Source organism: Dreissena polymorpha, chromosome 5 (assembly GCF_020536995.1).
Source record: "Dreissena polymorpha isolate Duluth1 chromosome 5, UMN_Dpol_1.0, whole genome shotgun sequence".
NCBI classification, from domain to species: Eukaryota; Metazoa; Mollusca; class Bivalvia; order Myida; family Dreissenidae; genus Dreissena; species Dreissena polymorpha.
In genome coordinates this window covers 100,594,742-100,622,184 of record NC_068359.1, presented here as the reverse complement: position 1 = coordinate 100,622,184, position 27,443 = coordinate 100,594,742, and the positions used below count along the sequence as shown (strand labels likewise).

Sequence of the window (27,443 nt, the reverse complement as noted above, 5' to 3'; positions counted from 1 at the left end):
GAGATGATGTTAAAAAAAAAATAGGGGGGGGATTCGGGGGGGGGGGGGAAGGGGGGTGGGGCACGGGCGATGGTTTTGGTGTAGTCCATTGTGGTATGTCAGGTGAGAGTAGTTTTGTCAAAGTATCAATCAAATCTAATCATAAATAAAGAAGTTATGGCAATTTTAGCAAAATTTAATAATTTGACCTTGAGAGTAAATGGTCATTCAAAGGTCAAGGTAAAATTCAACTTGCCAGGTACAGAAACCTCATGATAGCATGAAAGTATTTGAAGTTTGAAAGCAATAGCCTTGATACACAAAATTTAACCATATATTCAAAGTTACTAAGTCGAAAAAGGGCCATAATTCCGTGAAAATGACATCCAGAGTTATGCAACTTGTCCTTTTACTGTACCCTTATGATAGTTTGCGAGTGTTCCAAGTATGAAAGCAATATCTATGATACTTTAGGGGTAAAGTGGACCAAAACACAAAACTTTACCAAATTTTCAATTTTCTAAGTATAAAGGGTCCATAATTCCGTCCAAATGCCAGTCAGAGTTACATAACTTTGCCTGCACAGTCCCCTTACGATAGTTAATAAGTGTTGCAAGTATGAAAGCAATAGCTTTGATACTGTAGGAATAAAGTGGACCTAAACACAAAACATAACCAAATTTTCAATTTTCTAAGTATAAAAAGGGCACATAATTCTGTCAAAATTCCAGTCAGAGTTACATTAATTTGCCTGCACAGTCCCCTTATGATAGTTAGTAAGTGTTGCAAGTATGAAAGCAATAGCTTTGATACTTAAGGAATAAAATGGACCTAAACACAAAACTTAACCAAAATTTTCAATTTTCTAAGTATAAAAAGGGCACATAATTCTGTCAAAATGCACGCCAGAGTTATCTAACTTTGCCTACCCAGTCCCCTCATGATAGTAAGTAAGTGTACCAAGTTTGAATGCAATAGCATTTATACTTTCTGAAAAAAAGTGGACCTAAACGCAAAACTTTACCAAAATTTTCAATTTTCTAAGTATAAAAAGGGCACATAATTCAGTCAAAATGCACGCCAGAGTTATCTAACTTTGCCTGCCCAGTCCCCTCATGATAGTAAGTAAGTGTACCAAGTTTGAATGCAATAGCATTAATACTTTCTGAAAAAAGTGGACCTAAACGCAAAACTTAACCGGACGCCGACGCAGACGCCGACGCAGACGCCGACGCAGACGCCGACGCCGACGCCAAGGTGATGACAATAGCTCATTTTTTTTTTCCAAAAATTGATGAGCTAAAAATCATTTCATAGGGTTTTTAATCAATTTGAAACAATAAGTATATATGTGATGATTTATTGCGATACGGATTGGTATACAAAATTCACATTGTAATAAGGCATGTCAACACGCTTTTCAATAAATTATTGCCTTCATGCATCATTTTAACTTTAGTTTTAAATTGGTTGACATCAATATCCATACGCATGCTGTGTTGCTTTATCGTATTCATTTCGTAATACATCACCTTCCATTCAATATTTAGTAGAAACTCAATGGTTGTCTTTGTTATAATATTATTTAGATACGACACATGAAACTGTTTGGAATGTTTCAAATCCATTCTAATCAAAAACTAAATGTGCAATGATTTTATTGTAAAACGGGTTATTGCAGAACTGGCTGTTTGAAATATTTCAAACGGAATTATAACTATTACAAAACGGATTGTTATACAAGTATCAAATTTTAATATGACACCGCAACCTTTTTTGCAATAAAATTATTACATTTATGAGTTTTCTTCATTTCAATACGAATTTGGATTGATATCAATATTTTACAAATTGTGTAATGTTTTTATCATATGTATCATAAAATCGATCACTTTCGATGTCGGTTATTTTTTGTCAAAATGTATACATGTATCATTATGTGGAAAAAAAAATCAATAAATACGACATTGTTTAGACTTGACTTTATAGTGTTCAATCGATGTGAATCAATTTGTACACGTGCGTTGCTATTATTGCAAAACGGGTTTATTGCAAACCAAGTTGTTCTAAACATATACAATTGCAACAAGACAATCAAACCCGTTGTGCGACAACAATTGTGAAAACGGGTTTATTGCAAAACCGGATGGTATACAGATTTCGAATTGCAACACTCCAGCCTGTTTGCAATACATTTACTAATAAAAAGGTTTATTGCATAACGGGGTGTAGCAACGCTCCCCAACAAACACGGATACTGTTGAAACTGTTTATTTACCTTTGTATTTGACTTCTGGACCATGGATGCAGTTTTCCATTTGGTTATTCGGATCAAGGCATACAGTTAAGTTCAGTTTTTCATTAATACCCTCATTCTAGAAATAAAATACATTGAAATAATAATATACTATTTTTAAAAATTAGTCAGGGATTTAATGTAAGGCCCTTAACTTGTCTAATAACGGTTTGAAATGCTTTGTCCGAACTGTGCCCCATTCGTATTGAACATGAGATTTCATAAATGCAAGCACCATTTAAGGCACAATATCGAGTGCAACAAGTATATTTCTGTGTGACTACAACGTTAATGAAATTAAAACTTAACACGTGTTGCAGGGTATCTAATGGTGGACAACTTACCAAGACCAATAACTAAGGCCAGCATAAGTATGAACTGTTTATAGTTTTAAACCATGTCGAATCGTTAGATAAATGGTACGTGCGCAAACAAATAGTTGTGTTTCTTCAACATTTGTTCATATATAAATTAACACATTGCACGGGTTCTTAAAAAATGTGTGTTGATTGCTCAATGTGCATTTTTTATGACATTCTAATGAGCATAATTATGAAACCTTGCAGAGGAAAGCGGACAACGACGACGAGCGAGGCATGGTATTGTAATGCGCATGGGGGGGGGGGGTTAGAGGGTTAGGGTAAGGGGTAGCGTTAGTGTTAGGGGTCGGGTTTGGGTTAGGGTAAGCCTTAACTCATACCTTAATCCTAACCTGACCCCTTACACTAACTCTAACCTCACCATAACCCAGGGTTATCTCCCCTATACCATGCCTCGCTCGTTGTAAGTGTCCTCTTCCCCCTTGCAGACGCAATAGTTTTTAAGATATGTGTCCACTACACTAGTTTATTGCTAGAAACTTCACACATGCCAATTGGATAGCCATGTAACGGAATTGTCCCTCAAATAAGACAGTTAAAACTAGATAGTAAATGGACATTTTACCACAACAATCAGATGTTTTTCCACTATATCTGCGCTCGGTGTGTTATCGTTCGTCACAAATACCGACACAACGATTGGAAAGGTTCCTGCTTCCAGGGGTATCATTGGAAACGTCAGAGTCCTTGCGCCGTTTGGAGGCTTAAAGTCAGATTGTGTAATTACACATGTGTTTTCATGTGGGCTGCAGCAAGTATATAATCAAAATATAGGAGTACTTCACACATTCTATTGCCTTATCTTGTTCAGATAATTTGTGTTTAAGGATGCTAGGTTCTGGAATTCTTTACACTAGAAAGGGTTTTGCTGAAACTTGTATATGTTTGATAGTTTCATTTCCTCACAAGGATGCATTTGCCTTGATATGGTATATTTTAAAATTTAAACAATTTAGCTGTTATATTGCAAATAAATCGAATAATTTATAATACATATTGTGGATATGCTTTTTAAACTCCCAAATATTATGATAATATGAGGGTAATGTCTATGTGCACGCGTTCATTAGCGACTTTTTCTCGTTAAAGTATGATGTAAGACAGATCATTACAAGAGTATGTATTTTAAGAATTGTAATGCTTTTAAAAACAGCTATCGTGTCCCATTAAGCCTTTATACTTATTTTTATTCGAGCATTACATGATGTTAACAACTTATGTGTTCTCAATGTCGCTGTTTGAGTGTATATAATAAATGAAATCCTTGTTATGCAACATCAATCGTCGTTATTTAAATACATTTTGTTGTGCGTGTTTGTTTATCTAAAGACAACGTGAATACACATCATCTGATTAAAATATTGTTATGTCACCAGATACTTTTGTCTGCCTATATTTTTGTGTTGCGAAGTTAGCAAGTGATGGCTAATGTATTGCTATTATTACATGAATGATATATAATTGACATGATTTTTACGACAAGCTAGTGTAAGATAGCTTACAACACAATATTTTTATCAATCAGTATCCCATTATTCTCAAATAAGTACATAGTCGTATATATACTGGAGTCAAACGTATATCATTAAACGAATTGTGCCACTATGGGTTAAAACGATGTACTAGTATTATGATTGTTTACATATATTTTTATTTCTTAACCTTTATATCTAAACCTCATATATATATAAAACGCACTATATTGTATATATCCTTCGAGTACTGCGTATCGGTGGGTACGACGTATCGATGTAATCCGAAACATGCCACATATCTACAACATGACTTCTTAGTTCTGGTGCCGAATTTCAAAAAGCTTTGCCAACGTTATCAGATATAGACATATCCGAGAAACGGCGTATCTACGTGTTAATCAATTCACTTATACAACAAAATAACAACAAAATTGCACGATTTAAAAAAACTTTCACAGTTGTTTAAGTGTTTTAAAGATTGAGAGAGTATTTCACGAATTCCGATAGCTATTATACCGAACGGAAATATGCCATAGTAAAATGACGTCACACGGCGGCACACGCAGTAGACGGCAGTGTATGTGTTGTTGTTTTTTTTACATATAACGTGTGTTATTATAGCAACGATTTGTCACTTAATCAATGTGTTATTCACAAACTCTTGCACGGTCGAATATGTTTTGTAAAGGATAAAGACAGGTTTTTTCACGATGTTCGATAGCTTTTTAACCTTATAGAAACATGCCAAATGCTGCGTTTACATTATGTTCCCGGCAGCCACGGCAGTCCCGTTTGTCCGAAACGTATCGCGCCGTGTGACTGTTGCAATGTTTGACATTTAATACAACGTTTTCTAGGTTGTGCTAAGTTTCCTCACGGTTTATCAAGGTATCCGTGACGGCCCTTGGACGGTGCGCTAAGTTTTCATCCACGGTCTGCCAAGGATGTATAAATGTTGCTTCAATGTACGATGCGTTCTGTTAAATTCACGCACGTTGTTTGCGTTTGTCATGCAGGTCTGATACATTGTACACGTATGTTATTCATTGTTCACGTTCTGTCAAGGTACCGTGCGGATCAAACGTGGACATCTCAGAGGTTTAGGGCACGATTGTGCTCCGGGTATAGAAGAAAACTCTCAAGCAACAGTATTTATTATAACAAAATAATTCCAATGACATGGATGTGAACGACGAGGATGATTTTGTGTTTGCTTGCTAATTTGCAGCATTAATAAAATCTTTGCGTTGTAGAGAATGAGGCCAAGGTCCTTGTTGGTTCGTGGTGGTATTATACTGATCGAGTGTTCAGACTGAAATGAAAGTTTTCTGAATAGAACGGCTTTTCTATACTCATCTTCAGACCGCGCGAATCGTGTCAGACCGTACAACAACTCAACTGGCCGTAAGGCATCTGTCTGCAAAACGCAACACACACTAACGGGTCGGAATAAACACGTAGCAAAACGACTGTCAATTATCCTAGCTTACCGTGGTAATCTTGGCAAAACGAAACAAAACGTAACAAAACTTGATAGAAACTTAACATGTCGGGGAATGAATAGGATTCCCGTCAGAGTACGGACCCTTTTCGGGTTCTGTTACGGCATGCTACGTAGTGTCAAGTTTTGTTGCGTTTAAAAAGTTCTATCACGTTTCTCATTTCCGCCGTGGCTGCCGTTGCACATTTTTTGACAGTTTAAAATTTTGGCACGGCAACCACGGAAACCCCGTTGTGTCACGTTTGGCTATCCCATTCCCCTACGTTGCCTCACGTTTATCCAGTTTCCTCCACGGTGGCCAGAAACGTGATTGTCGTGGTCGCCGGGAACATAGTGTAAACGCAGCAAAAGTAAAATGTCATTGTATTTTTAGTATTATTTACGTAGAAAGGCGTGCTGCTACGATAGTGACTAATCACTAAAACTTTATACTTGTCAATTGAAATAAAATGTTTTTGTTTTTCTCGTTTATATTACTTGGATGCTTCCAATAATTTGTTTTTCAATTGCCCACCATCAACACATTAAACCTGAAGAGAAGACAGTAAACCGTATTTAAACTGTATTGCCATGAGAGGACTAGCAAGTTTAAAGTTATACTTCATTTGTTGTTGTTTAAAGCTGTGCTTGTAAATATTATTTTGTTATTTTATATATAATGCACATATTTTTTTATTTAAATACATACAAATAAACAAGCTCATGATATAAAAGGTAAAAGTGTATGTGATTTGTTTCACTAATTATTTATCTTATCTAATGCACCAATGATCGTTATGAAGTTGATGCCAGTAATCTTAAAAGTGGGATAAGCGTGAAAAAAACCGATACCTAGTTCTCTTCATAATAAACAAAATGCCATCCAAACTTAAGTAGTAGGTAGCCGATATCGAAGATAAAATGCCCAATCATATCAAAGTGGTACTTAATTTCTTCACAAAAAGGTAAGATATTTACGAACCGATGTGTTTTCTATGCTATCAAACAAAATTATGTGAAGGCAAAGGATTAATAACAACTAAACGCGGTATCACCGGACTATATTTTCGGTGATTCTCTCTCGTATGGTATGAAGTAACAGAGGGTGTTCATTTCATAAACCATCAGTTATTAACAGTGCAACTAAGTAAAGTTTGTATATACTGAAAGCTTTCTTTGTCCATTTGGTCTTTTGGCCGTCTTAATGTTTGTTTAGTAAGCCGTTACATACATATAAATTGTCCTGTACTGTGTAGCATATTTAGAGCTTTAATTAAATTAAGGCTTTCCAGATGTTACCCAGACTTTTCAACTCGATAAAATATCTGGAGGTTCATATTTCCTATATCAAAAGACATTCAGGACAGATTCGGCCTCGGTCAGTAATGTTTATTTTCACAATATGCAACACACTATTAATGACATTTGTACTTAGATTTTTCTGTATGTAAAAGTAACAAATCTATGTGATACAATACAAAAAAACGATTTTAAAGCCCCATAACACTCAAAATCAACAAATACTTCGACACAATATTTCGTAAAATAAAGAAAACACATAAAAACAAGAAAGTGTGCCTTATAGCAAACAGCCAAAAGTTAAACGAAAGAAAGTGACATTGGCTTTTGGTGGCATCGGAAGCACGACACAGTTCTCATGAATAATTATGTTATTTATTAGAGGAGCTCAAAAGAGAACGCACTGCTATAAGCGATTCAGCAAGAAATAAAAGACAGCGTGCACCAATGAAAGTGTATGAAGGGTAATACATAACTGTGTTTATGGATCTTTTATCTTTATCTAAAATTTGGAGTTCACTTGCTTGTGCTTTCTATAAGGTCCGCGCTTTCGCTCGTTAATGTTCGGATATCGTCGCGGAAATTCAAGAGATATATATTGTCACACTACACTTTTTTTATCTCATTACATCTATGTTATTATACCCCATCTAGAGTTGAAAATTTGTGTATTGCTATAAGGAACATTGATTTGTTTATATGTTAACTTTATTTAACGAAGTATTTTAAGGAATATCCATTGATTTTGATTGTTTATAGGGCTTCAAATTATATTGTAATTTCATGTGTAAATGTATATGGTGTTCAAAATTTGTCTCAGTTTGCTAACTGTTATTGAATACCGTTCTATTTCAAAATAACATTGCAGTGCACGGTGCTTAAACGGATAGCCTCTTCCTGCGGCAAACACAATATAGATAAAAAAAGTAAGTGACGGATATAACAGAAATATGCTACTCACCAAGGTGATTAGCTGCTGTGGTGATTGTTCGCCGGGAGAGACGCCATAGCACAAACCGCGTACGCCTTTCAGGTAGACACGCGCCTATAAGTGTTAGGATTAATTAAAATTGCATCGCTATGCAAAATTAGATAGCACATGACTGTGCTAATATTCTAGGTTAATGATTCAGGAAAATAAAAAATTGCATACCACATTGTACGAAATCTTTTATCGACGTTATTCGGCCTCAAGTCAGTACTAAATATAAGCTTTGATGTAAGCCATCTTTGTACTTAATTAAGCTATAAATTTGGTTAAATAATAATGTTGGTTACAACATGTGTATGTAGGATCATGCTGCTATTGTTGATTGCTTATTTGTGTTGGACATTAAAACTCATACTTTGTCGCGTATTATATTTAAAACAAATTAAAGACTAACGGATAGACGCACGGATGGTAATACAATTTACTTCTTATCCAGTGTCGTGATATATTCTGGTGTTAACTATCTGTTATAATGTAAAGAACATATGATGTTGGCATAGTTTGTTAACAATTAAAGCTTAACTTCACCTAATTAACATTATGTATGCTATCAATTGCATTTATCATATTCAAACTAATATCAAATACATGAGCAAAAACACAAAAGCCTTTCGCGTGAAATGACTTACAATTTGTTCTTGTTCAATATAATTAGACACTGTCACTTTCACGTTGAACATTTCCTTTCGTGTTACTTTGTATGGTAGATCAACTTGAACAAATAACTCTTTTAAGGTTTTCACTTCTTTTGGAACTGCGATGCAGGCTCCGGTGTTTTCTGATATACCTACAATGAAAATCAAACAAAAATCACAAATCTTCCATTTGAATATAAAGCAGCACTGTGCACCATTTCACGCTATTTCAAGGATTAAACATTACGGTCGTGATCGTTATATCTAATCTTACGTTAAATGTTGACAAAAGTATGATAGACAGTTCAACAGTTCAACAGTACAAATGGGAATGTTAAAATGCATACAAACAGTATGCCGAAACCAGAATTCGAAGTTTGAATTTGTATGGACAATTTATCGTTTTCCTATTTAAGATGATACCAATCTGTCATTTAAATAGTTACCTATGGCTTGAATTGACCATTCTGTTATAGAATTTCTATGTTTAAGGTCGAGGGTAAGTCCATTATCACTGAAAACAGACGATAATTGCTTCATTGTTTAAAAGTGCAACACGTTATTATCGAATTGGGGTATCCCTAAATGCGCTCCAACTTTCTTTAAATGCATAAACATTTAAACATATGTGAACTTTTAAAGTGTTTCGTATATATGACAGTCGCATCGTGTCGAATATCGTTAATTGTAATTAACCCGCAGCATGTTTCCACTTAATGTCGACGTTATAACTCATAAAGCATCATCACATTTATAACACCAGTTGGCCTAGAATCGCCACAAATGTCACTCTCAGTCTAATGGTGATGATTTAAATTATCATAAATTTTAGCAAAATAAACAGAGAGCTATCGTAAAATGTCAATGCTGTAATATCATGTGTAAAAAACGTTGCTGCTATTTACGTTACCTTTTAACTTTATCATTAATACACATTCAGTGACTGTTTTAAATTGATATTTATGTGATTGTCCAATATTTGATGACAGTTTACCTTATCATGTGTTCTTCAAAAAAGTACGATGTTTGGAAGATTTTACGAACTTTAAACGACAAGCCAAATCCTGCTAAGATGCCGACGTCCTGTTCATATTGATCTTGGTCACTCAAGACCGATCCGCCACTGGCAACATCTGATCCTGGGAAAAATAGCATATGAACAACTATATAATATAGGAAACAAACATTAAACACTCAATCAGAAGGAGATAGATATAAGTATCAATAGGGTTAAAGGGACCGTCAACCACGAATGACGAAAAAAGAAAAGTTTTTAAATACTGTATTTTTTACAATTAGAAGTTATTTGTCATCATCGTCACGTGGTAAACCAAGGAATGCAAATTGTGCATGCGTAGTGAATTGTATATATTTTATATATGAAAAGATAAATCTTCTTGCGTTATTTATAGTGTGTATATCGTTATGTCACCTATTATCGCGATTTACTTTCGATTTTACATCGCGAAATTTTAATACAGAATATTCTGAAACTATGAACTTTTTTCAAGTAATGTAATATACTAGTCATGATATTTAATCAATTTAAACTAGTAATTGTAAAAAAGGTATTTTAGAACTCTTCTTTTTTCCTCATTCGTGGTTGACTGTCCCTTTAAGTCACTGAACGACACTATGCCTATAAGTATTCAAACAACATTTACGCATAGATAAAACTGAGCAACAATTAAAATTAAAAACACAAACAATGTAATATAATATTTGTCAATTAAAATATAATTTAAACTAGAAATGGCGCGGCAGAGGCCGACGCGTATCCCCACGCCGCATGTTTGACCCAGGGGCGCCCAAGGTTTGGTATTGGGGCCATGCATAGTTGAGATTGACCGTATTGTCATAAGAGATGTTAAGTATAAAGAAGTTAATGTAAAATAACCTAATTAATGAGTGAAAATCTATACCCTAATTTCTCCTCCTCATCCTGCTCTCCTAACAAATCTAATACTGAATCAACTTCACTGACGTCCATTATGTACATGTTATCCTCATTGGAATGACTTATGAGATGGCTGAAGATGCTCTGAAGCCAATCTTCTTGCTTCTGTTTTTGAAAAGTCATGTTTTGAGGATAAATGGTTGACTTAATAGTAGCGTCTGAGAAATTTTGTACACAACAATGAAAATGTTGAATTTCATGTCTGTCTTTGCTGTGCCTGTTCAAAGTCCATCTTGCTTTAAATTGTTTCTCACATTTTTCACACTTGAACATTTTGACAGATTTTCAGTAATGAGTCTTAAAGTGTAATTGAACAAATTGAAAGTTTCAGCCCTTTTATAGATTATTGAGGCGCTATTCCATGAGTTTCTCTTGCTTTTTATGCTTGACTGCATTCGATCTCTTCTCTTATATACATGTGTCCCTTTGCGCCAATATTTTACAATCCCTTGTATAAACATTAGATGAATGAGCTAAACCATTTCACAGATGAGTTAACACAAACAATTTACTACTAAATACATCTCTGCGCCACTACTGTGTAACACTATATGTGTTTTCAAAACACAAGCTTCATTGTTGAATAATTCCTTTGTCCGATGAAAATGCTTGCAATTCTTCTGATTGGGTTGATACCCACATAATAGATTTCAAAATCTAAACGCGGACCCTAAGTTCAAGGTCAAGGTCACAGAGGTAAAAAATTTGATGCGCATGGAAAGGTCTTGTCCATATACACATGCATACCAAATATGAAAGCAATATATGAAGGGACACAGCATGTATGAGCTTTTTTCGAATCGCAGTCGCAGATTTCGAAACCTGAACGCTGACCTCAAGTTCAATGTCAAGGTCACAGGGTTCAAACATTTTATGCGCATGGAAAGGTGTTGTCCAGATACACATGCATACCTAATATGAAAGCAATATCTGAAAGGACACAGAAGTTATGAGCCTTTTTCGAATCGCGGTCGCATATTTCAAAACCTGAAAACTGGCCCCAAGTTCAAGGCAAGGTCACAGAGGTAAAATTTGTTATGCCCATAGAGTGTTGTCCAGATATACATGCATACCAAATATGAAAGCAATATCTGGAGGGACACAGTAGATATGAGCCTTTTTCGAATCGCGGTCGCAGATTTCGAAACCTGAAAACTGACCACAAGTTCAAGGTCAAGGTCATAAGGATAAAAAAGTGTGTGCGCATGGATAGGTGTTGTCTGGATACACATGCATACCAAAAATGAAAGCAATATCTGAAGGGACACAGTAGTTATGAGCCTTTTTCGAATCGCGGTCGCAGATTTTGAAACCTGAAAACTGACCCCAAGTTCAAGGTCAAGGTCACAGGGGTAAAAAATTGAATGCGCACGGAAAGGTGCTGTCCAGATACACATGCATACCAAATATGAAGCAATATCTGAAGGGACACAGTAGTTTTTAGCCTTTTTCGAATCGCGGTCACAGATTTCAAAACCTGAAAACTGGCCCGAGATCAAGTTCAAGGTCAAAGTGGTAAAAAAATGTATGCGCATGGAAAGGTCTTGTCCAGATACACACGAATACCAAATATGAAAGCAATATCTAAATGGACACAGTAGTTATGAGCCTTTTTCGAATCGCGGTCACAGATTTCGAAACCTGAAAACTGACCTCAAGTTCAAAGTAAAGGTCAGAGGGGTAAAAAAAATTATGCGCATGGAAAGGTCTTGTCCAGATACACATGAATACCAAATATGAAAGCAATATCTGAAGGGATACAGTAGTTATGAGCCTTTTTCGAATCGCGGTCAAAGATTTCAAAACCTGAAAACTGACTCTAATTTCAAGGTCAAGGTCACAGGGGTAAAAAATGTTATGCGCATGGAGAGGTGTTGTCTAGATACACATGCATACCAAATATGAAAGCAATATCTAAAGGGACACAGTAGTTATGAGTCGTTTTCGCATCGCGGTGGCAGATTTCAAAACATAAAAGCTGACGCAAAGTTCAAGGTCAAGGTCACAGGGGTAAACATTTTTATGCGCATGGATAGGTGTTTTCTAGATACACATGCATACCAAATATAAAAGCAATATCTGAAGGGACACAGTAGTTATGAGCCTTTTTCGAATCGCGGTCGCAGGAAAATCGCTGGCACGGCCCCGGCCCAACCCCCATAACTTTTGACCCAGGGGTCAGATTTAAATTCCGTCAATGTCACCGTCGCACATATGCTCATAGATACCATGTAAGTAAGTTTCAATGTTCTAGTGCTAATAGTGTAGGAGGAGCCGGTGGCCAGGACGGACGGACGGACGGACAGACGCACATCATCACAATATCCCCACTTTTTCTCTCTCATGGGAAACTATAAAATGTTGTGCTGTTTGACGCATATATTAAGATTATGTGTACTTCTGGATGGCCTACGTTGTCACGTTGTCATACTTTATAATACAATACATAGTGATATACAATTATAATGATTAATTAACTAAGCAAACACGGCGAAAGTACAATTGCAAGAAACTCTTAGCTCATTAATATTATTATCACAAATTGAAAATATGTGTACATACATAAATAACAGGTTACTACCTGATAGTTTTGTCAGGAGTGGCTAAGAATAAAATTAAATGCGAGGATTGCCGAGCCGTTTTTTTTATTCGTGCTGAGCCTGATATATTACACAACGATAAAGCAGTAATCTGTTTTTCTGTTTATTATACCTGTACGTCCCACATGTTATAAGAAATTGTGAAAAATATTCTCTTCGACGCTGCATTTATGCGGGAATAAATATGATTTTGACGTTTGATGTGTTAATGATAACGTCATGAGTACTTGCGCTTAATACATGTAAAATATGTTTTTGCTGTTTTTGTTGCTTTACGTGTATAAAATATAGAACATCTTGGTATAAAATTGTTTGTCCTGTTAAATCTGATTATATTAAATGATAACTTTATAGTTGATTCCGATTAATATGAACGACCTGTAAAAACATTGGTTCATATAAGAACTTCCAGTTGACCATGATATAAAACATTTTATCACATGCCATACCATGTTTCCCATGTAGTATAACCAGTATGACTATTTTTATTTTACACATGTGTAATATACTTTTAAAGCGTTTTTCATTGGCTTAGTTTTCGTTCGATTGAACAATCGCATTTTGTTAATTTTCTGAAATGACGTTGCGACGTCAATTGACGTCACGAAATGTAAACAACATTCGGGATTTATCATTATGTTTGCGTAAATATTTATTTTATTTCCTCATTTAAAAGCATGTGATAAAGAAGATCGGACACTCGTTGCCATATCATGCCATATTGTATTAAACTCGTCCGGGAAATTCCTTAGTAAGCTCGCCAAAGGCTCGCTTACTAACACCATATATAAACTCGTTTAATAAAATATGGTATGATATGACCACTCGTGCCAGATCCTATATATCATGCAACGCTATATCAGGCAGATATCAATGCAGAGGTATGATAAAACGATCGAACTGGCTTACCGTATCAAAAGATTTGATAAACAACAAATTAGTAAATTATGTTATTTTCTATAATATTAGTAATGTCCAATTTTAAGGTATTTTACCAGTTATACGCAATCTTAAGAACCTTTTAATGTTATTTTTTTGTAGAACATTGATATCTAGACCTTTTGGCTAGGAGATCTGAACGTGTCGTTTTCACAATATAGCTTTTTAACTACATTAATCCTTTGTTGTTAAATATTGGACTCAAGTGAAAGATACTGACATCTTAAAAAGCCATAACATATTTCATAAACTGCTTAAACGTTTACATGTCTCGATACTAACGCAGACATTATGATATTATATTATGAAATCACCCATTTTTTCTTCAACGAACAGATGTTTGAGTTTTGTGTAATCACGTGTACTCCTTCATTACATTAAATGGACATTTTCATGGTCTTGAAATCTTAATAAAAAATTGGTTGTGTGGTGTATGTTCTGAATTATTACCGGTATTTTGTGTGTAAAAGCTTCATAAAAAACACAGAAATAAATAGTGTTCCCCCCTAATGTGTAAACAAAATAATTATTTCTTAGAATATGTGTGGAAATATGTTACATTTTATGAAATATGTGGGCAATACAGCAAACTAGCAATATTTCTTTGTACAAATAGGATTCAAATTTTACTCTTTTTTATCGAATATTCCACAATGAACAATATGAATCCCAGACAGTTAATACAAAACCTGATATTCCGCGAATATTTAATTCATGTTTTCATTTAAAAATTGTTGATGATTCATAATCGAGTCAAATTAGACCATTTTATCTTACATATACGCTGTTGTCATCTTGATACAAAGGTGGCTGATATAATACCCCGTTAGTAAGTGTTAATATCAGTCAATGCATGGATTTACAACATATTACTCGGAATCGTATATGAAGTATTCATTTTCGTTCGAAACGCATCAGGTTCATTAAAACACACACTTTTTACCAAGATGTTATACTTGGTATGCTCAGAAATCAGAAAGAACAGTCAAACGCGTATTAAATAAATATTAAGCGCAAGTGCAACTTATGTCATATGTATTTCCGCTAGATGTGCAGCTCGTTTGTCAACAGAAAGAAAGGCTATTTCACTATGTTTTGTAAGATATCAAGCTCTGCTCAACAAGCAACGCCGTTTATTTATTATAGACCTTATCTGATAAATTATCCAATGGTAGGGTAGATGAGGTAAATGAGGAAAGACTAACCTATTCTTAAACTTAGAATTAAAAAAATGCGTGTTTATACAATTTAAAATATCAGAGAAATGTTCACTGGGGAAAGTAAATACATTCCGTATTGTTTGTAATGTCATTTCATGTATTTATAAACAATACTATAATAATTTATAATTAAAAAAGCAAGAAAAAAAAGAAAAGCAATGCTTTCATGTGGTTTAAGTTAAAGCTCTACCTCTACAAGGAGGTATGTAATTGCTTATTTTTACCCATTATGCGTAGTTTTACGCACATAAGTAATTTTTTCGGCTTAACTGTAACTCTAATTTTCATTTGATACTATTAATATTATTTATATTAATTTGTCATACGACGTGTGTTAAACATGTGTATCTTTATATATGTTATGGCATGTATTCTGCATTCTGCACACGAACGAGCAAATACGAACGTTAACACCTTTGTCGAAATTACCTGGAAATCAATCAAGTAATGATGAGTCGAATACAACTCTCATATAGAGAAAAATACTACAATTTACGTGTAGGCTTCCTAGCGTAAATAGCGGTTGACTGTCTGAGAAAATCATCATAAAAATAAGCATATCAATTAAAAAATAATATATTGTTATATCTAGTCGCTTTTTCTACATACCACAATACATACCACTTTGCTCAGCCTTCATTTTAGCAACGCAAGCTTCGAAACAAGCCATTGGACATTTAGATGGTTCATTGGTTTGATAGGTTTCGGCCAATTTCCGTGCCTTTGAATAACACACAGTGTCTGGAACGGGTTCAGAAACTTCCCGTTTGAACTGTATCTTTTCCATTTCTTTGTCAGACATAACATCCGAAGCATACTTGCGGCCCTCTTCACAACACACTGGGTTTGCATCAAAATAACAACCATAATGAGTTCAAACAACTTTATCTTATTTCAAGTTATGTTTTAAGAACGCACCCGTATATCAAGAATGTAGAATATTTTAATACTATGTAAGAGAAAAAAAAAACTATTTTAATATCAATTTACCGTTCTCGTAAGGGACAGTGCGACGTTTACGTTTCTTCGCGGCACACTCAGTAGTCTCTCTTTGTATACGTGCTTCGTTCACATTTGCGTTTGTTAGAATCGCCAGACCCGCGTTCTATAAAATAATATTTACCGGAAATAATTAGTGGGTGGACTTTCGTGCATAATGAAGATTAGATATTTTCTTAGGAATTCTCTTTTACTGTGATTGTCAATATTATGATAAGAGAAAAACACACTTCCATAAATAATAGAACCTTAAGCAAGCAATACGCATATACTATGAATAAACTTATCATGTGAACAAACACACGCCTAAAAGCAATAGCATATATTATCAAATGTAATAGATTGTCAAATTAAAACATTCTATACAAGTTCCTAGTGCATGGTTTAATTATTATTTCCAGAGTTAATAGTATGTTATAAAAGCTTGATTACGTCGTAATCCTTAGGCGTGATTGGCGTACCATCGACTCAGTGTCATAAGACTACATTGAGATAGATGTTTTTGAAGAGGATGTACAAAGCGCTAACTGTACATATACAGTTAATATTTGGTTTATTTTGTGGTTTTGTTCAATTCAATTAACAATCTTATTTATTATTTATAATGGCGTTTTATGAATATTGATAACCATTAGTTTTATATATACCTTGAATATTTCTTCGCTGTTCGTGCCACCCACAGCACCACAGCCGAGGTCGTGAACTTCCATTTCCCTGAATAACTATTCAACCAATATGTATGCATTAAATCATAAATTTATGCCGCATATGTATTACGGATATTGTTAAAGATATTATGATAATAGCGTATGGTACCCTTACAGAAAAATGTTTTGTTATTTCTTGTAATGACTTCGATGAAATATCGGTGCCTCAAACTAATCGCATATAACTCAAGGAAATAAATGAGTAACGAGTGTCTTTCTACAGATGTGACGTCACCGCTTTCATACAAAGTCCATCAGAATGACCACATACACCACTTTTTTGTTAGTAGTGCATACTCTATGATACAAAAGTCTGCCACAAAATGAAAAAAAATAAACTTGTTTCAGGGGTCATCAAAAAACATGTAGATAATCATCAATGCAGACATCCTTGTGTCCATCAATGCTGTACGCATAAATGAGAACTTATAAATTAAATATTTGGTGCGAAATCCGTCTCGATAATTAGATATAGCACCAAATGTTCGGACGTTTTGTGACTAGTTAATTTAACTTATTGACCACACAGCATGAAATAACTGGTCGTTTTATTTTCTTATTTGTATATGTGACCAATACAAGTGCATGCTCTCATAATCGTGCCTTTATTTTCTGTTTTACTCCAAACACCATATTTATCGTCGATGTTTATGAAATAATTATGTTTTGCAACCCGGAAGTCAGCATAATTTGCACCATTACCTTATTTTCCCTAAGAACGTTTTGGCTGTTTAAGAGCAGCAACGCTTTGTCGATGACGTTGAATCCCACCCACATTCCGGATGGCCCGGTGACAGTAAGTTTGGACGAATCACCTGGCCTCACCTCGAGTTTCTCCGGATGGAGTTCTAGCTTAATGTCAGAACAGGATTACATGGTCAATATGTAAATATTTTTTGTAAGTATTCTTATGACAACTATACAGCTTCCATGAGCGTTCGACTTAAATTTTCTGTCAGACAAGGGCATTCCAAATTAAATTGTCTTTTACTGTTAGATATTCCTTCTAATAAAATGTACAATTATTTTGAAACAAACTGTCCAGTTAAATATTTGTAAAATTGTTCAAATTGCACGATTCTTACAAAATGCAGTTTTTCTCTTTTAAGAGGTTGTACATCGTGTGTATTTGAATAAAGGAATCAAATCCATTTGGTTTCTAAAAGCAATAACTTTGCTGGATATTATAATGTTTTAAATTTACAAATAATTTTTCATATTTTATTTAAAATGGGGGAAATACTTGATCAAAATGTCTAAATTGGATTAAATTGAATTATATATGGCTATAAGAAATATGCATAAGTTTTGCAAACATAGCTGTTGTCATTTTCGCATTTGAGTTAAACAACCAAATCACCTGTACTCGGCATTTTGCATCAACATGAAAAAAAGACGAGTCTGCTACCAGTTGTGCGTTGTGTACATAAAAAGCAAACACTCGGCCGGCGGGCGACACCTTGTCTAAAACATCCTGTTCCAACTTGAAAGTGAGATCCTTGGAAGGTGGAAAGTACTGTGTTTCCACAATCTTACCGCGAGCTGTTATCTACAATAGGAATGGATATATATGTTAAAGAGTAAGATAGGAGATGAAACGTGCCAGGTAACGGTCGAACGAAAGTGCGAACTGCTAACTTTGAACTTCTAAATGCAATGTTTTATTTTAGCATTACTCATCTAGATTACATTGTATAAGGATGTCATTTGTATAAATGTATGTGTACAATATTCTATTTATATAACAAATCTAGCGAAACATTGAAATTATGTGAAATGTTATGTGAAATTTTGAAAGGAGGTTGCATCACAATATTTTAAAAAACTATTTAAATTGACGATGTTGTTGCTTTCATTAATAGCTGTTGTATATAGACCTTATTTTCAGAAAAATGCATATTAAAAGTTCAACGACTAATAATATCGTTTAATAATTTATGTCACATATCATATGAAACTTCATTTGCATTAGCAGATCTTTATTATGTTCATTTCAAGATCCTGTGTATCAGCCAAGTGGTCATTTGTTAGACATAACACAAATTACAAACACAAATACCAATAAAATCATGCTAGACTCACCACATTGGAAATATAAATCCAAACTTTAACTTTGGTCGCATCATGTTTTAGGAAGCATTAATTTCACATTTAAGTATACATAAAGCAGTCAGAGAAAAGACACAACAGTTTAAATACAAACCAGCATTAGTATGCCTGAATATTGGGCCACTTGGTTTATGTTGATGTTGGTGTTGACTTTAATGAACGAGGCGCCTTCCTAAAGTATACACATACAAACACTTTGCTCGTAATACTCACTTCGTGTATTTAAAGAAACATTACACATTATGGCTTTACTGATTATTTATACTGGAAAAATGTGTTTTTATACAACAAATGAACACTTTTCTTAAAAGTGGCAAATAGCATATCAGTTACACATGAAAGGAATTGCCATAAATGATTGGAGAACTTATTGTGCTTACTTACTCTTTCTACTTTCTCCACTAAAATCTGACTGCCACCCGTATATGGCTGAAGGACCATCTCTGTTGCACAGTTTTCAAACGCTGGAGCATATACCTAAATACAAAATATCCATATATTCAATACAGCTATGCTTTATTATTATATCATATCCTCACGTTGTTTCATACGTTCCATGAAAATGTGCAGCCATTATGTTTTATTCGATAATATGTAGCGGACACTAACATTTTATGATAGTATATAAACAAATACAAGGCGTAAAGCAAGAAATGTATCTGTGTTAAACCAACAATGATCGATGTACTAAGAATTACAATTTAGTAACAACCACAATTAGAAGATTTCTGTATATATTTATTCGAAACCAATCCAACGCAAAACAAACAGATTATATCAAAGTTAAATGAAACCTTTCCAAACATGATGTCGCTTTCAAAAAGTTTGATATCCTCGAACCTGTACCTTTGTAAACATAGGCAACTCATACTCCCGAAAGGTTCTTATGACATAAAGTATTGCTGCTATTAATTTGTCTACGAAAAGTTATTTATGTGTACATTACATGACAATGCATGCACATTTTGTTACATGCCCAACTCTCGAAGAGACAAAATTAATAACGTTATGCAATGACCGCTAATATCGTTCTTTTTTGGAAAATAAAACCTTTGATTAGATTCAGTTTGATTGTGTTGCAATTAATTTAATTTGAACGCGTACACTCTCGAGCTATTTGCTGGATTGAACCAATATTAGGTGACAATATCATGAGTGAGAAAACACGCACGATTTGGGTCGACAGCCTGGTCACTTTTCGAACACCATGGATACTACGTCTTGCGACCTTTCGTATTAATTGGATGTGACATTTGTTGTTTATTTACTATATTTTATATAAAAAGGGTTTTTAAGAATCGCATACATATTGTTTATTTATATTACAAGAGCGTTTTGAGTTGTTCGTTGACTTGTTTTGAGTTTTCTTTTGTAGCTATTTGCACTAGTTCCTTTAACTCACATTTGAGCATACGTTTTATACGACAATCAAAATTAAACAAACCCTCTTGTTTAATTTTTAAATATTAATTGTCCAAGGAAACTGTTAAATTGAGACGACGGATAACTATTTATTTTGCACACAGCCATTCTTGACAGTTAAAATATGTTTTGGTTTAATTTGTATCTAATAATGATACAATTCATAAAAAAAATATTACGTTAGTAGCATATTAAAACTATATGCCATACGCTTGTTGAGTCGTGGGTAATTTTTATAAAGTGATTATATCACAAATATTTAATTAATTTATGACTATGAATCAGTATAAACATAATTATTAACCATTGTTCTTAATATGTGTTGCTTTTTTCCAAATGTTTATCGTCAGTAATAATAATAAATAATTGATTGTCTTGACAGTGTTAAACTGCCATCTTGAAAATGTTTTCTTGTTGAGGCGTGTATTATGATTGGCTATTCCAATTTAAAGATTTGCATATCTATAAATAGCCTTAAAACTGACATTGCAGAGGAGAGTAACTTCCTGTGAAAAAAGTCAACAGACGATGAAGTATGGAAAGTAATCATAAATAAACGATTTTGTGTTACTAAGGAACAATATATGAACACTTTATAAAAGGGGAAATATTTGAGAAGAGCTCTGATGAATTACATTATAGACCTGTTCTATCACTTTTTTGATCGGAAAAAACTATGTGACAAGGTCAACACTTTTTTCTGTAAAGACAGCATAATGTGGGAATTTTCTATCACGTTATTTTACACGAATATCTATGACCCAACACTTAAGAAGCCAGGACTCAACAAGAAACTACCATATAAGTTAGAATTTCAGATAATTACATTAATATTGTTTCATATGAACGCTAAGTTGAGCTTGATTATTTTTAAGCTTTAATTAATTGAACCTTTATTTTCCTGCTCTCCAAATTCTGGTTTGCAACTGGGATATGAGCCAGGTAATAACCATCTTTGTTCGTCCGATGTTGTTCTGGACTGCTTCCGTCGACTGTTAGACTAAACCTCTCCCGAATGGCCGGTTTACCGTTAGCATGTAGCATGTAAATCTGCAGATTATAACTATTTGAATTTTCATTTATCTCTTGAAACGAATATATTATGCATCTGTCTTTAAAAATGTATTTAACGTGTTATATGTTAAAATGGAAAATAGTATATAACCTTTAAAAGTTTCTAGTCTTAGGCAAAATCTCGAACAAAATATGAATATCACAAAAACAACCGACAATAAATGTCACACATGGAACGCTAAGTTTCGTAATAAATTAAAGTGCAATTGAACCTAATCAAATAAACGCTATGTACAAAACTCCTTTTATATTGATGCCCTTCGTATTGATGTCCTATCAACACGTTGCCAAAAGCATACTCCTTCTAAACAGAACACAGAACTTGAGTATGGTAGTGTGAATACATACGCATTGAAAACATCTCAACCGCTTGGTGTTGAACCTATAAACTTACCCAAAACCTCCATGTTTCGTGAAAGAACCGATATAAAATAATATATGTGAAATACACAATTAATGTATTATGTATGTTTTAGAAAAAGTAAAACGACATTTGAAAATATCGTAAAACCATTTATGTAACCACTTACGAAACACAACCTCATTTAGTTGGAAATCAAGTCATTCCCATGCATTTTAGAAAGAAGCCGGAATCATGGTAAAAATGACCAATCGAATTGCTCGGTTATAGAGGCCAATATTAATGCATATAAATAGAATCTAGCCCAATGTATTGAGTTTATCATGTGCCCAACATAATTGTGACTTGACAACATATGTTTTAGCAATTTTATCATGTCGACTTAACAATCCTTTGGAAAATAAATGTAAAAAGTAGGACAGCGTTGACAAGTCGCCGTTGTGTCGTAAGTCTGAGTGGTCTAGCGTTGCTATAAACGTATGCGATTTTGAATTCGGTGAAGGAAATCTCTATTATTGAAACTTTTAATTGTTTTTTACAATTATTTAAGTTTATTTATAACAAAATGACCTGTCAGAATTAAATATTAATTTACCTTTTCAAAACACAACAACCTTTCACCCGGCCCTTGCTAGTATTTTAAGTGTTTAATATTATACCAGCCAAAATTCGAAAAAGGATGACATGCAGTGCGGAGGTAAATTATTTTCAAAACATGTAGCAATAAGGCGGTAATGTAGTCGTACTCTTGTTAGTTTTGAGATTTTTTACTTATCAGTTTGAAAAGAGCCAATTCAATTTAAATCAAAACGGCAGCTTAAGGCCAAATATCAGGATATATTGAATAGTCTACAAGAATTATTAAAGCAATTAAGCAGTTGATTAAACGATCAGAATATATGAACAATGGTATCATGGATGATGACCAAGCGATTGTTTTGTCTAGTTCATACTGTGAATCCATAGCTCGTATGTAACGTAATATTGGTATGATTATCGTTTTAGTAAAACAATTTAAGTAAACATCGCAATTTTAGAATACGTGTGCCGTCAAGTTTTATTATTGTATAAATACTACTTAAATAGTTATATAAATAATACTGAAATATGAATTATTTGTTGGTTTCGGTATATTATTGATTGTAATACATACATGATTAAATACAAGTAATATATAAGAGCATGAATGAATAGATCAAGATTCTACGCACAAACATGCTTATTGTTTATTTTAATTCTATATGTTGTTCTAACGTTTCTTTTCAACAGTTTATACCCCGAATTTCGCTTGAATAATAAAACGATAACAATGTACAGTTGTACCTTAAACAATAACTAGAACGTTCACTGTTATTCTTCTTTTTGAAACAGTGTTTTTTCAGTTTGCCCGCAAAGCACAATACTATCATTTAACTGAGTTGTTTATTTGAATTTCGTACCATACAGTAATCGCGATTTCGCTAAGCTACATAAAAGGTTATATTGGGATGCAAAATAAACCGATGTTGCAACAAACAAGGTCAGAACAATTTGTAGTGTTGCAAAATTTAGCGTTGGGTTCGACGTTAAGTGTGAGCCTGGTGCCTTTAAACGGAATACCACATCATACGTATTGAAAACCCAAGCAACAAGGGCACAATCCATGGTGTAAGTATTCATACATGCACCCTCACCTGCATGTAATATGTGAAGCCTTTCCGGTATGTAGTCTTCGAACGCGATAAGTCAAACTTGAAAGGACAGTTGACAAACATTACTGAATCATCGTCTCCCGACTCTTCCTTTCCGGTTGCCGACTCATAAACAGTTGATGACAACTGTAAGACGCTCTCCACTGGAAACTGTCCTCCTAACTCTTGAACGATCTTCTTTATATTGACCACAAAGAATGTCTTGCCGTTGTTAAGCTAAATGTAAAAAGACTTGAATAACTGTCTACATAAAACTGTTTAAACTCACATAATATTTAGATATAAATCATACAGAACATGTGTGTTTTATAAATAAATACCTTACCAGTTTGCATCACCACAAGGAAACAAAAACGTGTTTTATTTTGCTAGGTCTCGTGTTGAGAATTAAGTATTCAATTGTTGCGTATAAATTAAGTTTTATTTACAAAAGAATAAAAAAAATATCAAGTTCATCAAACTACCCTGATTCAAATAATGGGATATTACAACGAAACGAATAGTATTATGGTGATCAAATGCAGTAAATTGCAAGGGCTGAATGCAAACCGAAGTTTGTCTACACCGCTTAGAGCAACACAAACATTTTCGTTTACGCGTGTTGCCAACAATTTGTTATAGTTTTTTATAACACAACTCGGATTAAATAGGTTTTATTCATACATGTAAAAGAATTCAAACGTTTTGAGTTTAGCCATATAACCAAATTGCAACCGAAGTCAAGTGAATATACAAAACATAGAGAATAAATGGTGCCTAGATGGAAAAAAATTATCCGATGATGCTTAAAAAAGAAAATAGGGCGAGCTTTAGCAACTGCTTCATTAGTTCACTGTTTGCAACAGAAACCGGATAAGTCATATTGCATGCCGATGCATATGTTCTACCTGCTGTCTCCCAATGGTAAATACACGCTTCGGGTCTGACACGTAACCCTTCTTTCGGACGTTAATCTCGAGTCCTGCATTCCCTTCAACTGCCATGCCGTAGACATATCTGTGCATATGTTGAAAACAAATAACAAGATCCAGAAACCGATTTCAAAGTGTTTGCTAGCAGCGAACGAGTTTCTAGAATAAAGATAGAACGTACTGATAATCAAAACACAAATGAAATAACCAAACTGTTGAAGAAAAACCACGGGTTATCATCGATCACCGTAAATGCATTCGGCTCTTGTTAAATATAACAAAGGAAAGAAAACAAACACACATACTATTATTAAATATACTCGATGCGTGCAGTTCTTGAATGTATAATATTTATCGAAATTCTAACACGTTAGCCTTAAACCACTTACTTTGCTGATACTGTAACACCCATATTAGTCATGTCCGGAAATATGTACTCCTGTCCAGTTGAAATCTCTACACCGAAGTTAGGAAGAACTGTAAATTAGTTGAACGCTTGAATATGCTACAGCAAAAAGCGTGTGGTCATAAAGTATGCCATATTTCCTTGAAAAACTTTCAAAATAAAACAAGCGTAATAGTGTATGTAGATGTCATATTTGAGATTGTCAATGTATCACGTGATACTTTTTAAATAGAGAATTAATTGGTATTGCATAGTCCATGACATGAAATAATTGTCCCAAAATGCTAACATTAATTAAACCAACGACGTAATAATTGCATAATAGGTTAAATCCTCAAACGCGTTTTTGCCAACGCCTCGTGTGGCATTGTTTCCATGTTGTACGATATTAAGAGGTAATTTTCTCTTACTTACCAAAGTCGCGTACTTCAATAGGAGAAATTGCATACGTCTCCAACTATAATAATTCAAACGAATGATTAATTATTTGGAACAAACCATTTTATTGATGATTTCACTTAGGTTAATCATGTAACCAGTTTGCAATAGTATAAATAAGTGAATATATGATCATTTTAAACAATACAATTTGTTTGCTCATATTGTTGCTGTTTAATTAGCGGTTGCAAGAAAATGATAAGCTAAAAAATGTTCATTTTTCCAGTTTTGGCATTTATGTGCGTTGTAAATCTAAGGATATGGACCCGGGAACGAAGTGGTGATAACTCCGACCCTTAATATATTCTTAAAACTTTGATTAAATAATAAAGAAGTGTTGCGATTACATGGAGTGTATACCATTTTCGCATGAATGTATAGAAATCCCCGTAAAACACAAATAATCATGATTTATTTTGATAAGATAACCAAGATTTATCATGATAATGATGATACACATACAGCTGTCTTAACGCTAAGTGATGATGATGATGGTGATGATGGTGATGGTGATGATGATGATGATGATGATGATGATGATGATGATGATGATGATGATGATGATGATGATGATGATGATGATGATGATGTTGATGTTGATGTTGATGTTGATGATGATGATGATGATGATGATGATGATGATGATGATGATGATGATGATGATGATGATGATGATGATGATGATGATGCTGATGATGGTTATGATGGTGATGATGATGATGAGGAGGAGGAGGAGGAGAAGGAGGAGGAGGAGGAGGAGGAGAAGGAGGAGGAAAAGGAGAAGGAGGAGGATGTCCAAATATGTACCTTTCCTCCAAGCTTAGCTTTGATTATCCATGTTCCAAAATCCGGAAACGGCGGAAGCTGAAACTGTCCCCTGTAGAAACCATTTCTACTGCTCCCAGGTTCAATGTTAACCCTGCCTACAGTCATATTTGTCGGACTCTACAAATGGCCGTTACAGAGTCCACTAATTGATGAGAGTACACAACCAAATTGTGTTCAAGCCAAATAAAATATTTATGAACGAGTAATGTCATATTGATTTCTAAACTTAAGATGACTTCTGATAGTATGATATTGAAGAATATTACTGACATACTAAAACATGTATTGTTTATTATAACTTGAACTACAACAATTACAAAAATAGAAATAAATGGTTGCCCGCATATCAAAGGTGACAATATGATAATCTTCATTTACACGTGAACATTAGAAATCTTAAATTCGTATTTATCGACCTGAACGTGATCCTGTTTTTTCATTAAGGTCAACATGTTTGCACAATAATTTCAAAAAACAGTTATATAACAGAAATAAGTAATATAACGCAACATTGTTCAACAGTTTTTGAACTGTAAAGAATGATGGAACCAAAGACAAGTAGATCTAACATTATATTGATGCTTTACCTTTATTCACATAGTGCATTTAATGAAGATGTGCTGCCAAGGCAAGCGGTTTTATATAATATCAAACTTGAATATGATACTGTCTTTGACATATACAGACAGAAACAGACACTGGCTTATTACTTAGATTTATAGTTCAACCGGTTGGTATTTTGTAAATGGATAATTGAGAATTGGGTTTGCCTGAGTTAATACAACAATTACATTTTAATATTTTTTATTATATTTTTTACGTTGATCTCTAACTAACAGTAAATTTGATAAAGAGAAACACTTATCATATTTTCTTCACTTAATAATTGACATCTACTCACTATCAGGTCAATGATCAACTGCTTGTCCTTGATTGGCTTCATAGATTCATCCATTGCCAAAACTCGAACATTTACTGCAAATTTAGAGCCTACCGATAAACACAAGTTTTGAAAAAATAATATGTATAACAATATATGTTTCATAATAGAAATGCAGACAATTAAGAAATAGTAAACCCCACTGAAGTCCCTTTGGCATTATTCAACGACAAACGCCAAACAGTTTAACAACGCAATTTATTATCTTAAAGGTTTGGCATAATAATGCCAAGGCTGGGATCAATTGTATTATATAGGTTCCCCCGAGAATGGCGGGAAATAAATTTAAATACATAATGTCTATCC

General features: G+C 34.0%; 1 protein-coding gene across 6 annotated transcripts in view; it reads right to left on the bottom strand.

The window, feature by feature from the left end:
- The window catches only part of LOC127881427 (complement C3-like), a 70,600-nt gene that overhangs the window by 31,087 nt on the left and 12,070 nt on the right, over positions 1-27,443 (bottom strand). For 5 of the 6 annotated variants that reach the window (XM_052429306.1, XM_052429312.1, XM_052429308.1 and 2 more), the window contains 20 exons: positions 27,099-27,172; positions 26,177-26,314; positions 25,346-25,388; positions 24,915-25,002; positions 24,502-24,610; positions 23,597-23,830; positions 21,380-21,538; positions 19,451-19,543; positions 19,161-19,238; positions 18,318-18,506; positions 17,660-17,809; positions 16,898-16,972; positions 16,242-16,356; positions 15,861-16,091; positions 9,530-9,674; positions 8,982-9,049; positions 8,530-8,687; positions 7,871-7,954; positions 3,221-3,358; positions 2,258-2,354 (listed from right to left, as the gene is read on the bottom strand). In XM_052429306.1, coding sequence (XP_052285266.1) covers positions 2,258-2,354; positions 3,221-3,358; positions 7,871-7,954; positions 8,530-8,687; positions 8,982-9,049; positions 9,530-9,674; positions 15,861-16,091; positions 16,242-16,356; positions 16,898-16,972; positions 17,660-17,809; positions 18,318-18,506; positions 19,161-19,238; positions 19,451-19,543; positions 21,380-21,538; positions 23,597-23,830; positions 24,502-24,610; positions 24,915-25,002; positions 25,346-25,388; positions 26,177-26,314; positions 27,099-27,172 — 2,466 coding nt within the window. The remainder of the gene's footprint in view (positions 1-2,257; positions 2,355-3,220; positions 3,359-7,870; positions 7,955-8,529; positions 8,688-8,981; positions 9,050-9,529; positions 9,675-15,860; positions 16,092-16,241; positions 16,357-16,897; positions 16,973-17,659; positions 17,810-18,317; positions 18,507-19,160; positions 19,239-19,450; positions 19,544-21,379; positions 21,539-23,596; positions 23,831-24,501; positions 24,611-24,914; positions 25,003-25,345; positions 25,389-26,176; positions 26,315-27,098; positions 27,173-27,443) is intronic. The other variant, XM_052429307.1, reaches the window with a different exon arrangement.